The sequence below is a fragment of the Andrena cerasifolii genome, chromosome 14, assembly GCF_050908995.1.
Source record: "Andrena cerasifolii isolate SP2316 chromosome 14, iyAndCera1_principal, whole genome shotgun sequence".
NCBI lineage: Eukaryota > Metazoa > Arthropoda > Insecta > Hymenoptera > Andrenidae > Andrena > Andrena cerasifolii.
The window spans coordinates 2,645,528-2,660,732 of record NC_135131.1 but is presented as its reverse complement, the minus strand read 5'-3'; the positions used below and the strand labels follow the sequence as shown (position 1 = coordinate 2,660,732).

Here is a 15,205-nt window from a genome sequence, read left to right as displayed (position 1 = left end):
AATTAAATTAGTCCATAAATTCTTCCGCTAATATCTAGCTGCTAAAACTTGTAATTTAAACCATTAATAAAGATTAACATTGTAGACAGAGTTTATCGCACTAATTGTAAGTTCCACTTCCTTGCAACCACTTGACTGACACGAAAAGGGTTTGAATTATTGGAGAAATTGGTGTTTCAGAAAGTAGTTGAATGAAACCTGAAGCGAATATACAGATGGTCAGTATTAGAAATAATATTGCCACGAAAATACGATAGACAAATAAGGGTGAAAATAACTGTGAATGACTACAGAAGCAAGATTGTTACTTGGAAAGATTATTACTGACAAATGTACATAGAAAATAAACAAAGGATTATTAAAATGGTGAACAGAAAACAGGATATGGAATGTCAGACGCACAGGAACAAAATATGTTTAGCAATTAAGAAATTCAACTTTAATAGGTTTCAGTCCATTAAAAAATCTCGTCACTTTTCAAAACTAATGTTACTGTTTCCCATAATTTCAAAACTTCTTCAATTTTTTCCGAACAAAGCTTAATGATGCGAATATTCGTGAAGCATTTGTTTTCAAAGATGAATTCATTTTATAACAAGAATATTTCGGTTTACAACAATAGAAAATATAACATTGAACAATAAAAATAACTGCATTTTAAGAAACTTTTGGGGTTTCTAAACAATACTGAAGAATTTATGGACTCAGTTGATGTTTATGTATCAAAATGTAGTAAATCATTGAATAAATGCTAACGAGGGAGGGTGGACATAGCAACCCCAATGTTACATCAAATTTGAGACATATTTTTTGTCATTTTCTCGAAATGAAAATCAAAATGCGTTATAAATACGAGACAGTTTTCATTTTTCAAAAATTTTTAAAAATCATTTTTCTCTACAAAACAAAAGCTGCAGATACTATTACAGTAAAATAAGAGTAGCTGTGTTATAAAAGAACGATAAGTTTTATATGCAGAAGGATAGTTTGCTTGAGTGTGAAATTCTACAAAGAAATTGTTTAGTAACAAAGAATTGATACCTTGTCACACAATATACTGAAAAATTCCAATTGAATGTGGATTACCTATGTCTTAAATTTGAAGTAACACGATATTTTGGGTAATAATGTTACCTCAATTTTTCCATTTTAGGGAGCGCAACGAAACACATCGAGGGATGGTTCTACTTTAATCTTGCAATCACGCTGTTACTGTCCAACCTGAGATAACATCGATGAGCACGTCATTCACGTTTTACGGATATGACTGCATCGGAGAGGAGGGCAAATTGTTTGTAAAATTTTGAAATTATTAAATGCGTGGGAGGAAGGAAGAAATCTTTCGTTAACATAAATATCGACCGTATATTATTATTCGTGTAAATAGGATAAAAATTTAGCGAATTATCTACGTGTAATTGCGATCTGCGCTGCCTCGCTACAGCGAGGCGAATTTATAATCCGAATAACATGTCATAATATTATGTATTTAGATTGAAGGTATGACGCGTCGAAAATCGAGGAATTTTGTTTGAACAATATTGTACCGTGTTTTCTATCCTCTGACAATGATTTTGATACCTCTTCTGTAATATTATAGCTGCCGGAATGTATCGTATCACGTTTCTAGATAAAAACTGCTATTATTTATAAATGAAATTTTATTTGAGTGATGAAGAAATAAATAATTCATCTTCGTTATTTCAGTTTCTCTCCTTCTTCAAACCCCATATCCATTTGCTTCCTCCCGTGTAAATGGCTTCAATTTATTATTAACAGATATTGCGTGACGAATTAAGTTTTCAACGATTTGAGGATCTATCGTGTGTCTTATTAAGGGGTCTGTAATTTTCACTTCTTCGATCGACATGTATCTCTATAAATTTTATGTTTATAGGCCATCTTAATATAAATTATATTCGTCATTACTCCTATGATATTATTGCCATGTTTTTGCAACTAAATCCCGCTTTGGTAGAAGTACAATCGTAGCTACGATGAAGAGATACTTCAAATGTTTATTAATTTAAGATATACTTATTGGGTCACTAACTTAGAATCTTATTATACAGACTGAAATAATTGGTATTAGTAATTTTAATATTTTCGGAATTATGACAGTAAAGCCGGGAATCCACCGGGAAGCTAAGCTAAGCTATGCTATGCGATGCTATGTTTTAACGTAGCTTTTGGTGGAAACGGTTCCATAAGAATGTATTGAAGCTAATTTTTTTAAAACGTAGCATGGCATAGCATAGCATAGCTTAGCTTCCCGGTGGATTCCCGGCTTAAGGGAGAAAAACATGTTATAAGGTGCCTAAGGGGTCATCCTATAAGAATAACGCTTGCTATGTCGCTTCTGAGATGTATTTAGTCACCTTCGTTCTTCTAAATCGAATGCTATATTTTTTATCTGATTTGCTATTGTACTATTAAGCGGCTGTTAAGATTAATTCGACGACCTATGGCCCACGAGATAAAGCCTTCAAGGTTAGCGAATGTCAATTGTAACAAAAATACCACCAACTAGAAAAGTATGGAGGAAACTTATTTGTCGTGTTTCGCAGTCATGTTTTGCTATCGAAATTAATCATTGACCTGTTCTGATTACTGTTCTCCGGACTTGGCATTGCCGTAAACACTTCTCGTTGAAGAGACCTGCATGTACTTGACCTTGTTGTACGATAGTAAGTTAAAATTTGGAAAAATGGCTTAAAGGAATTTTGTTAGCGATTTTGAACTGATGTGCTAAGCTCTTTCGTTCCTCAAACTGAATTTTCAACTAACAATGTGTGTAGATCATTTGCTTCGAGATATTGAGAGGAACTGGAGTTATCTAAACCAGTATCTACCCTGATAACCATCTGTCTCCAGGCTGACATCAGCTTGGTAGCAGGCTCTGGCTCTGGCATGAGAGCGCAGAGTCTGACGTCAGAACCGTAGCAGACGGCAGAATCTGCTGCCGATCTGACATCAGGCACTGACATCAGGCTCTGCACCTCAGAACGCAGCCATCTGTGGACACAGACGACTACGGTTCTAATGTCAGATTCTGCTGCCCAGATCTGCCTATCAGGGTATAGATTGGATTCTTCACCAGTCGTTTGTCAAAAAGTAGCAATTCTATGTGGCTACTTTTCTTGCATGTTTTCCTTGTTGAGACTCGTAACGAATACAAGTGAATCTAGTATCTTAAACAATAATTTTCATCTTATGTTTTTGATCACATTATCTCCACTGCTTTTCATCAGCATTTGTTTGAATGAATATACACCATATTCAAGCAATATAAAAGCTCACGAAAATAGTCTCGTAAAGAATGGCAAAACAGATGAGTCATTTCACCACGTACTGAGTTACACTGTTTCATTTAATCTGTATCAAAGTTTTGTCTCCTCAGGCACTTCTTAGGCAACTCCACCTTTTCCTTTCGGATAAAAATCGTTCTTCTTCTATTCAAAATTCTCTGCGATTGCAGCTTCGATTTCTTCGTGATTACTGTATTTTTTATCTCTTGAAAAATTCTATAACGATCGAATAAAATAAACATCCGATTTATCACTGTCCAACCCAAATCATGTAGCTTCCCTAAGTTATTGTTACTGCGTGTGGTTATATCATTGTGAACCGCGATTCCTTTTCTTATTACCGCCTTTCTTTCCAAGTAATACTGTTCAACCCAATTGTTGACAATATCTTTCAAGTGTAATGGTTCCACCTTGCTTTGACATTTCGAATTAGAAATTTTTCTTTTATTCTTCACAAATAACTTGGGAACAGCTTAGGAGCGTTCAGTAACATTCGCACGATTTTCCATTTCAACAGAGAACAAAATTGCTTTGGTATTCGTTCGAAAAAGTTGATGCTAGCGTCGACTGGCAGAGCTACAGTTTGAAGGTACCTATTGGCCTTCAAAAGAGCGAAGCAAGTAATTTTCATGACTTTCGAAATTTAGCAATTTCGATGCTGGACCTCCCTTCCGTCTGATCAAGACTTCGCAGTATATTCTGCGGGGAGAATGAACGTCCATGAAACATCTCTTCTTCGTGCCCATTCTTAATCACCGATTCTTAATCTGTCCGAAAACGGTTCGGCATAATGGCGAATGTGAATTGACGATCGAATTCTTATTCAATCGACTACATTCTTTCCGATAATTGCAATTCTGCAATTCTCAACAAATTCAGGGCTTTTAATTAATGTGTTCCAAAGCAGTCGTGTAATGTTCTCCATTCTTTGCTGATAGCAACAAATGGTACAGTTGAATTTACGTTCCATATTTCTCGTACATCGGCATCAGACACCGTATGTGGATGTCCAGAACGAGGTTCATTTTCCAGATTTAAATTTCGCGGGCAGCTCAAATGCAATCGCGCATGTTGGGCAAACCTCGGGCAGCTGCTCTCAAATTGCATCCTGCCCATTTGATATTTGTAAAGTATGCAGCGTAATAAGTAACTTCGTCAATAAATATCTTCACACCACGTTATTCCATGAAAAAGGATTCATTTCTGTTTTTGTCAGAAATCACGATTTTTTTATAGCACTTCGTCTGTACAATATATATATATATTGTACATTTGGGACTTCCCTTTTAATTGTGGGTAAGACTAGTAAGACCAGCATGACACAAATCGAATGTATCATTAAAAACAAACTAGTTGCTTTCTTACTATTGCTACAGAGTGGGATAAAAATGTCTAATAATTTATTACGATTTATATTTCTGTACAAAATAAACTATTGTAGCAACATGTAAATAAATGATGTTCCACGTGACGTGGAACAGACGATATCACGAAATCATATTTAATACGCCTTACTATTACAAAATTCGATTAAATTGCCATCGAGGTAATTATTATTAAAGTTCAACAACGAAATACAAAGTGATGCAATTCGATAATGGTGCAAATGTAAAATGTAAATGAAGAATGAGTTACACGAAAGCACTGAACTTAGGAAATTTTCGTATCTTATGCCTGTTCGGCAACCTCTTTTTGCATTTGACTTTGAAGTTTCATTTCTATCACGTCCGCCGTTATGTCTCTTATTTTACTTTTGTCGTGGCGCAGCTCTTGGATCTTTTCCATCTGTTCCGTAACATAAGTTACTCTTCCATTAAAATAATCCTTCGCGTCCGAGATACTCTTCTGAGCGTAGTAACCAGTTCCGATGTCGACCAGGACAGTACTCGTGTCTGCCAGCTTCCCAACGACATACATGGATCCAGTTAATGGTACAAGGATCTCATTACCTAGAATAAAGTGATTTTTACGAAATACCGATAAACTGAGCACCCGTCGGATTTCCTAACCTCAAAGAACGTTCCGAAAACTGAGCAGTGTTCTGTGCTCAACGTTAAAACCACTGATACCGAATAAATCTTACCCCGAATCGATGGAGTAAATTTCTCAAGGCATGATCCGGATTCTTTATATTTACTCTGAGCCATCTTCAATGTTTGCCATGAGTCTTGAAAGACACTGAGTTCTTGATCTAATTCCTGCTTCATTAACGTAAGTTGCGGCAGATTGAAGGTTGTTAGATCAATTTGTTCTAAATGTGGCGTCTCTGTCGCGGCAGTCCCCGACATTTTTTGTTATTTAGACAAAATATTCCGTTAATTCACGCGAGACGGTTTCTTGACACACACGCTTCGCCGATCTAACCGTGGACATAGGACCAAAAACGGTCAACATCGAATCGTCTACCCCGGTGCCAGTGGTAGACAGAGATGGAGTATTAACCGATGATTTTAAGAAAATCCGACTAGGAGGCGCACTCGTCGATACCACCCTAGTGAGCCTCTAGGGAGTGACCTGAACAACGTGTATCGTCGCTGATTGGTTGCCGCGATTTTGGAGCAAAAGCGCGAGTAGACAGAGAAAGAAACTGTAAAAAAGATAGAGACAGAAATACTGATAGAAAGAGACAGAAATACTGATAAAAATACTGTCAGAAAGAGAAAGAGAAACACTGATAGAGAAATACTGAAAGAGATAGATATGTTTATTTCCGGTTTTGCTCCAAGATGGCTACGGTTGTACCAATCACTCCCTAGAGGATCACTAATACTAGAGCACTAAAGAGGTGAGTATGCGCATCTGCCATATTGGATCCTCTGGAGAGAGAAGATTATTGAGTACCCGTCTTTTAGAGTATTGTCAAATTCGCTTTATAAATCAAATATAAACTTAAATGTAATGAAATACTCTAATAATGTGTCGTGCTATTATGCATCAATATCAACAACACATATTTTATTTATAAAGTGAATCTGACAATACCCAAAAAGGCGGGTACTCAATAATCTTCTCTCTCCACAGTACCCAATATGGCGGATGCGCATACTCACTTCTTTAGTGCTCTACTAATACCAACCGATACCGCTTTAGTATCGCCCTCAACCACAGACGAGGTATAGGATAGACCTATCAACCAATGCGTTTTTCTGTCATTGGTTTAGGAGGTCCTAGAACCCCCTTACCATTTTTGTGTCGCATGCAACGTTACCGATGAAGCCTAGAAACAGATTGTAACGCTACGTGTGGTAGGATTTAGAATTCAAGGAGTGTAAAATTAGGTCATTCGAAACCCGCGATTTACAAATGATTCTAATAGAGTAACAATTTAAATATCGTTTTGTAAACGTATTTTGTGCAACGACCGAAAAAGACGGATCTCAACAAAACAAGAACACATACGCCTTTTAACTTTGCTGTCCTATTCGGGTTCATTTAACGCAAAAAAAATGTATTTAACATAAAAAATTATATAAACAACAACATTATTTCTGGAAGACATGCTTTCACCATGTAACGTGGAATACCTCGCCAAGAACGTACACAGTTCAAAACTATCGAAGAAATTGACGAAATTAAATAAATCATGCAAAACCATCGAAGAAATGCATGAAATAGAATAAATCATGAAAACCCATCATAGAGATACATAAAGGAGACGAGAGAATGGAAACATGGACGACAGGGAAAGAATCATGTAAGACCATCGAAGAAATACCTACCTGAAAGAGAATAAAATTCTGATTAGATATCTAGACCGAACCAAACTCACTGAATGTAAGTTTGGCTCGATCTGGACCCTTAACCTAGATCGTAGGCTTTAGCTTGATATCGTTTGGCAAGTCGCAATGCTTGAGAAACGTTACCAAGGAACCGGGCACACCAACGCGGAGGTACCTACGAAAGTGACCCATCCCGAAACAAACACCGATCCCATCCACCCACCATTTCAATAAACTCATCGCGTCCGTCATTGCTTGCAATGAGGGAAACGATGATTTGACTCTACTATTAATGACAACCGCGAACGCGAAAGCGAAATCGGAAGAGAGATAGACTGTCGATTATCGTCGATCTCTCTGTACTCTCTCATACATCTTTACAATTCTTTTAATTAAATCTAAACGCACGCATCCCTCGACGACTCGTCCGATGATTCGCTGGAAATTTCGCAGGAATATATTAACCCTTTGAACTCTGATTGCGATGTCAGAGTGAACAGACTACTGACATTCTGTCAAAAGCATTTAATTTAGCGACCAAAAGGTTAATAAGATAGGATTGAGTCTACTTCGAAAAAAGAGCAGCAACTTTTAGCGCTCTTGTTTATTAAACGCGCACATTTCATCTATTTCACATTCCTTATTTTCTGAATGTGTTTTCGTTGGGTAAGGTCTTTTTGCTTGCATTATGTAGGAAGCTTATCTTACCAAATGTATTGCGTGCATTAGGTATGATGTTTTTCCTTCCAAAATGCACGCACGAAGATTACGACCCACTTATACAAGGTACTCGTATTCTACATTCTACATTCTGCATGCAAGTACATCTTAGCTAGCTACCAAGCTAGCATAATTCTAGGCCCTCTCTAGGGCCCACGAGCTAGGCCCTCTCTAGGGCCCATGACTAGGACCCTCTCTAGGGCCCACGAGCTAGGCCCTCTCTAGGGCCCATGACTAGGACCCTCTCTAAGGCCCACGAGCTAGGCCCTCTCTAGGGCCCATGACTAGGACCCTCTTTAGGGCCTATGCTGAAGGCCCTCTCTAGGGCCCCTGTTCTGGGCCCTCTCTAGGGTCCACGAGCTAGGTCCTCTCTAGGGCCCACAAGCTAGGTTCTTTCTAGGGCCTAGAATATCAAGGACAGGGCTGAGCTGAAAATTGAAGCTAACCGAAAATTTGACTCTACTTTCGCGACGAAAAAGCAACACGAGCTTCCGTGCTCTGTATAAATCATAGATCCGCAAAAATTTGACTCTAAATTCGCGGTAATACAACTCTACAGAAGAGCCGCGTCGCTCTTGAAAATATATGGACGCTAAAAAAAGCGTGGACTCTACGATCGCATTACCGGCGACCATAAAAGATCTTGCTAGAATACAAGATTGCTAGGAAGACTAGTTTCATTGAGAACCATACCAAAAAATTTTACGGTGACTCTACTTGACTCGATCGATCCGATTATTTTACGAAATATTATTAATCGATACAAAATTTAAAAAATCGCGAGCAACAATTGTATTGATTTATTTTTTTTTTATTTTGAGACAGACACATGCATGTCACTATCTACGAGTACCTTGTATGGTCAGCTCAATCGATGCTGCTCTTTCGAACACACATGCACAACGTTTAGTGGCGCATCTTATGTAATTGGCATTAGTTTCGGGAACATTTCTATGATATTTCGTGAATATGGTTTAGAAAAGGACCACGCCATAAGGCTACTGCCTAGACGCCCTAGACCATATTCACGAAATATTGCATAAGAGTTCCCCAAACGAATACCGACCATGTGAAAAGGGCCTCTGCATGTCGTGCATTTGTGTTGGAACGGCCAGAATCGAAAGAGCTAAGTAACTGTACCACGTGCATCCCCATTCAAATAATTATAAAATGACTCACTACTTGCTGTCATCGTCAGTACTGCATCTCTGCAAACTCGTAACCCTCTGACCAGCAACCTTGAGACCAGCTCCCCTCTGATCACCACCCGTCTGACCAGCACCTCTCTGACCAACAGCTCTCAGACGAGCACCCCTCAACTCAGCTCCAGCTTAGCTCTCAACGTTGCAGCTGCAGTCGGACTCGTGCATGACTCTACTTTCGCGGTGAAAAAGCAATTAGAGCACCGGTGCTCTCGACTAGCTTTACTTGCGCAAAAACACTGACTCTACGATCGCATTACGGGCGATCACAAACACTATAACTGAAACCGACAATTTATATTTAAACAGCAACTTTTAGCGCTCCTGTTTATTAAACGCGCACATTTCATCTATTTCACATTCCTTATTTTCTGAATGTGTTTTCGTTGGGTAAGGTCTTTTTGCTTGCATTATGTAGGAAGCTTATCTTACCAAATGTATTGCGTGCATTAGGTATGATGCTTTTCCTTCCAAAATGCACGCACAAAGATTACGACCCACTTATACAAGGTACTCGTATTCTACATTCTACATTCTGCATGCAAGTACATCTTAGCTAGCTACCAAGCTAGCATAATTCTAGGCCCTCTCTAGGGCCCACGAGCTAGGCCCTCTCTAGGGCCCATGACTAGGACCCTCTCTAGGGCCCACGAGCTAGGCCCTCTCTAGGGCCCATGACTAGGACCCTCTTTAGGGCCTATGCCGAAGGCCCTCTCTAGGGCCCATGACTAGGACCCTCTTTAGGGCCTATGCCGAAGGCCCTCTCTAGGGCCCCTGTTCTGGGCCCTCTCTAGGGTCCACGAGCTAGGTTCTTTCTAGGGCCTAGAATATCAAGGACAGGGCTGAGCTGAAAATTGAAGCTAACCGAAAATTTGACTCTACTTTCGCGACGAAAAAGCAACACGAGCTTCCGTGCTCTGTATAAATCATAGATCCGCAAAAATTTGACTCTAAATTCGCGGTAATACAACTCTACAGAAGAGCCGCGTCGCTCTTGAAAATATATGGACGCTAAAAAAAGCGTGGACTCTACGATCGCAATACCGGCGACCATAAAAGATCTTGCTAGAATACAAGATTGCTAGGAAGACTAGTTTCATTGAGAACCATACCAAAAAATTTTACGGTGACTCTACTTGACTCGATCGATCCGATTATTTTACGAATTATTATTAATCGATACAAAATTTAAAAAATCGCGAGCAACAATTGTATTGATTTATTTTTTTTTTATTTTGAGACAGACACATGCATGTCACTATCTACGAGTACCTTGTATGGTCAGCTCAATCGATGCTGCTCTTTCGAACACACATGCACAACGTTTAGTGGCGCATCTTATGTAATTGGCATTAGTTTCGGGAACATTTCTATGATATTTCGTGAATATGGTTTAGAAAAGGACCACGCCATAAGGCTACTGCCTAGACGCCCTAGACCATATTCGCGAAATATTGCATAAGAGTTCCCCAAACGAATACCGACCATGTGAAAAGGGCCTCTGCATGTCGTGCATTTGTGTTGGAACGGCCAGAATCGAAATAGCTAAGTAGCTATACCACGTGCACCCCCATTCAAAGAATTATAAAATGACTCATTGTTCGCTGTCATCATCGGTACTGCATCTCTGCAAACTCGTAACCCTCTGACCAGCAACCCTGAGACCAGCTCCCCTCTGATCATCACCCGTCTGACCAGCACCCCTCTGATCAGCAGCTCTCAGACGAGCACCCCTCAACTCAGCCCCAGCTTAGCTCTCAACGTTGCAGCTGCAGTTGGACTCGTGCATGACTCTACTTTCGCGGTGAAAAAATTATTAGAGCTCCGGTGCTCTCGACTAGCTTTACTTGCGCAAAAACACTGACTCTACGATCGCATTACGGGCGATCACAAACACTATAACTGAAACAGACAATTTATATTTAAACAAGTTCGAAAAAATTTCCTTTAAATTGCAAGGCGAAACGCAATTCAAACTTTGAGAAAAATTTCCAGCAGCCACATTGGGCGCTCAATGAATTCTGATTAAGTCTGATAGAAAAAAGGAGTGGCCTCTTCGGGCGTCTAAGGTTTTTCAATTTTAATATATGCAAGAAGTAGCCTCTTTGGGCGCCTAATGCTTTTTAATTCTAATATACCATCACCAGATCTCATCCTTTTCAATTTTAATTAAAAAATACAGCAGCCTGTTTGGGCGCATGATAATTCCGAATTCTAATAGGAAAAACAAGCAGCCTCATCGGGCGCTAATGGCATGGAATGCCAGAAAATAATTTCTAATTCTAATCTGCAGTGTTAGTAAACCCTAACCCAGATATAATTCTTCCCTGAAACCAGCAACGAATCTCTTAGTGAATTCTTTATCAAAGAATTCACCAGAGAAAACCTTGGCGAATCCCTCGGCGAATCCCTCGACGAATGTTTCGATGATGCGCTTAAAACTAGACTTGTCTGGCTAAATTTTCTAAGTTTCGCAGCACACACACCACTCTACAATCAGTTTTTGCAGAGGAAGCATAACAGACTATGCTTCGGTATACTAACCCTTTGGACTGTGATTGCAGTATAAGGTAAAAAACTACTAAAATTATTTCCAAAGACTTGACTTTAAAGTCCAAAGGGTTAGCATGCGCGCGTAAGAGAGATAGACGAGAGGTTTTCGTCGATCTTTCTACACATATGCCATTACAATTTCTTTCGCATATTTTAGAGGTACACTTGCACTGCTTTCAAGTGACAAATAGACTCTAAGTATCTCATTGCAGAGATAGAAAAAGAATTGACAAACGGACACGGATTCGCCGTCGCGAGAGATCTCGAGCTGCTCGATACACTCACGCATTGCAGTTGCACAGACAAAACGTTAATACGCGACCACCATTCATCCAGCCCCCCATTAACGGGAGTTCCCCGCCCGGGCCGAGCCTGAGGGGTCAGACTCACAGCAGCCCGCCTCACAATTAAATCACATGCAGCTGCAATACGCGCTCCCACCACAAAGCCGACAATTTGCACAGGCGAGTGTATCGTGCCCGAGCATCTTGTGCTAATTCAAGATCTCTCCCGAGAGCGAATTATATTTCCAGAAAAAAAGAAAAGAGGATTGAAAGTAGGAAATAGGGAATACACTGTGACAAGTCTCTAAAAGTATACTAAATGCGAAACGACACGGTGCACGGTGAAGCTAATTGTAAGCAAAAGCAAAGGTAAAAGACGTCACTCTCAACAAGCAAGCGTACCTCTACCCTTAAATCTAGCCTATCGCACTCTTTACAATGAGCCCTAGTGGCATAATCTATTGCAAATATGCACTTGCGTAACTTTCGAGGGATATGCGAAAGCTAAGGATCTCCCGATTGAGATTGCAAAAGAGACTAAACGACTAAAGGACCGAAAAACGCGGCACGACGCGAACATTCACCCTCGATCCACCGAAATTTCGTTTCTACATGGCGTACTCCATATCACGACTTTACACAGCCATGGCGAGCGTGACCGAGAACGAGCCATCTGAGCCCACAGAACGGGCCGAGGTGGACTTAAGCCCGGTATCGGCGCGATAACTAGAAAATCAGAATGGTCACGAGCTGGTGCACATTTTCGTCTAACAATGGTCCTCTGTGTAAAGCCGTAATAAGTTGTACCCAGCACAGCCGGCCTATGAAGGGCGAGCACACCATGCGCGAAATCGAAATCAGTGATCGAAGGCGAATTGTATTTCTAGAAGAGTACGTTTGGCACTCTTACATTTAAAAAGAACGAGGCGAAACAGAAGCTTATCGCTCGAAGTACGCAAGTGCATTTCTGAATAGATGTCCAGACCGAACCAAACTCGCCGAATGTAAGTTTGGCTCGATCTGGACCCTTAAACTAGATCGTAGGCTTCAGCTTGATAACGTTTTGCAAGTCGCAATGCATTGGAAAACGTTACCAAGTCCAGGCACACCAACGCGGAGGTACCTACGAAAGTGACCCATTTCTATGAAATATTTCTGGTCCATATTCGACCAATGCATTTTTGAAAATTTGGAAAAATTCTTACGACTAAAGTTCTTAAATTAAAACTTAATGCTAGGACTATGGCTAGTTAAAACTAAGCACATGTGCAAGTTCTTCCGCGATGTATAAAATTTGTAGGTTTAGTGGCTTAGAGTTATTTTTATGCAAGGGAGAAAGAAATTTAAGTTCGTATAGCAGCCACTTTGGCGGCAGTCATTTATTATTATACTATTATTTTATAAAAGGACCATTTGAGGTCGAGGTATCAGGTGGTAAGAGTGGCAATTTTTGATTTCTCGTAATATTACTACTAGAGTGTCTTAATATTTAGCACATGCAACGGGCAAGCAAAACTATCGAGCATAATAACCAAGTAGTACCAACAATGACTGTCATTGTTTATTAAGAGAATCTAATGACTCGAATGTAATTACTGTTAAGAGAGAAGATTTGAAAGAACTCACACGAAAGAGTGCAGCTTCAGAAATGTAACTCGTATTCAATACATTAAGCATCCCGAATGATTGTGAAATTAAAGAAAAGAAGTTTAGAATGTTTGAAACGCGATATTAAAACTCCTATCGCGAATTTAAAATTTATTCGTTGTATTTTTCTACGTGTATTAAACATTTGGAAGTACGCGCATTAAATTTTACTATTCACGAGTACTAAGTACGTATTCGTGGTCACTATGCTCGCTACAGTAATCATTATGTTCGATAGCATGCAGAAAAATTCAAAGAATGAAAAAGTATCACTCACCGTTCGTTGAAAATAGTCTCACTGCTATCCATGCAGACAAGCATCCCCTTTTAGCAGTAGCTATTCGATCTGCAGGCGAATGTCCAGCAGTTGCAGGGTCAGTACCCCATAGAATGTGTCACACTTCCAAATATGTCACATTACTTTCGCGATGAAAAAGCAATGGGAGCACTGGTGCTCTGAATTAATTCTAGATGCGTTAAAACACTGACTTTACGTTCGCGTTCACATTACTAATACGCAGGGCCACTGTGCACTATGAAATACTTTATCGCGAAATAAGCACTGATTCTACAATCGCATTGCACACGATTACAAAAGCAGTTCACGTTTTTAAACGTCTCTCAACAGTGGGAAGATGTGTTCGGACTCGAGTAAAGTGTTTCCGAAATAGTCCTCTAGGCACTGAGTGTAATGTAGTGGAATCTTGTTGAACGATCTCCCACATAGTCCAGTAATCGATGAAATTGACGCACGAATGGAGAAATCACGAAATAATATCGCAGGCACATTCACTGATCCGATCACCGTCGCGAGTAAAGTCGAACTGAAAGGTCACGCCGGTTGGCAATGTTATGACTTTCGTAGGGGTTGTTGGCGGTGTTGTGGTGCTCGAGCGACTCCCAGCTAACTAGAAATTCGTCAAGGCTAGAAATAATTTTACGTAGCAATGCTGCTTGCACACTTGTACCTTTCGCAGCTGCAGCCATGCACCCTGCTCTTTCTATGTGTACTTACCTGTATGTCTTTCAATATTGGGGAGATGTGATCGGACTCAAGTAATGTTTCCAAAAAAGTCTTCCAGATACGTATTGTTAGTGTATTGCAGTAGAATCTTGATGAACGACCTCCCACATATTCCAGTAATCGATGAAATTGATGCGTGAATCGAGAAATCACGAAGTAATGTGCAGGCGCATTCACTGATCCGATCGCTGCCGCGGTTAAAGTTGAACTGCCAGCTTACACCTCTCGTCAATGTTGTCGCATTAGTAGAGGTTGCTGTCGACTTCAACTGTTTCTCGTGGAAATTGAAAATAATTCTATATCGCAATGTCCATTGCAAAATATGTACTTTTCGCAGCTGCAGCCATGCACCCTGCTCTTTCTATGTATACCTATATGTCTTTCAATATTGGGGAGATGTGATCGGACTCGTGTAGAGTGTTTTCAAAAAAGTCTTTCAGATACTTATTGTTAGTGTATTGCAGGAGAATCTTGATGAACGACCTCCCACATATTCCAGTAATCGATGGAAATAATACATTAAGATAGGTATACCATGGCATTGTAATAGTTCATCCGTTCGATCCGTCCTTCGACTTTGGTGAACGTCGTTATTGAACTTCATTATTTCACATATCTTGAGAATTCCACATATCTTTATTTTATATATTTATATATGTGGAAGGAAGGGAAGGAATGATTTATTCAAACATTTCGAGTTACATTTATTTTTACATTGTATCAAAGTATTACTATTTAAAGAAATTCT

General features: G+C 39.7%; 2 protein-coding genes across 2 annotated transcripts in view; one reads left to right on the top strand and one right to left on the bottom strand.

Annotated features, from left to right (window-relative positions):
• Positions 1 to 1,701, top strand: part of LOC143376228 (uncharacterized) — a 92,333-nt gene extending 90,632 nt beyond the window's left edge. Inside the window, exon 6 of the mRNA XM_076826343.1 lies at positions 1,154 to 1,701. Coding sequence (XP_076682458.1) covers positions 1,154 to 1,230 — 77 coding nt within the window. The 3' untranslated portion in view covers positions 1,231 to 1,701. The remainder of the gene's footprint in view (positions 1 to 1,153) is intronic.
• Positions 1,702 to 4,686: 2,985 nt separating this feature from the next.
• Pfdn5 (prefoldin 5) lies at positions 4,687 to 5,733 on the bottom strand. Its single transcript, XM_076826360.1, has 2 exons — positions 5,392 to 5,733; positions 4,687 to 5,257 (listed from the first exon to the last, which is right to left on the bottom strand). Exons 1-2 carry the CDS (start codon positions 5,594 to 5,596, stop codon positions 4,977 to 4,979), a joined length of 486 nt encoding a protein of 161 aa, XP_076682475.1. The 5' UTR covers positions 5,597 to 5,733; the 3' UTR covers positions 4,687 to 4,976.
• Positions 5,734 to 15,205: the final 9,472 nt, after the last annotated feature.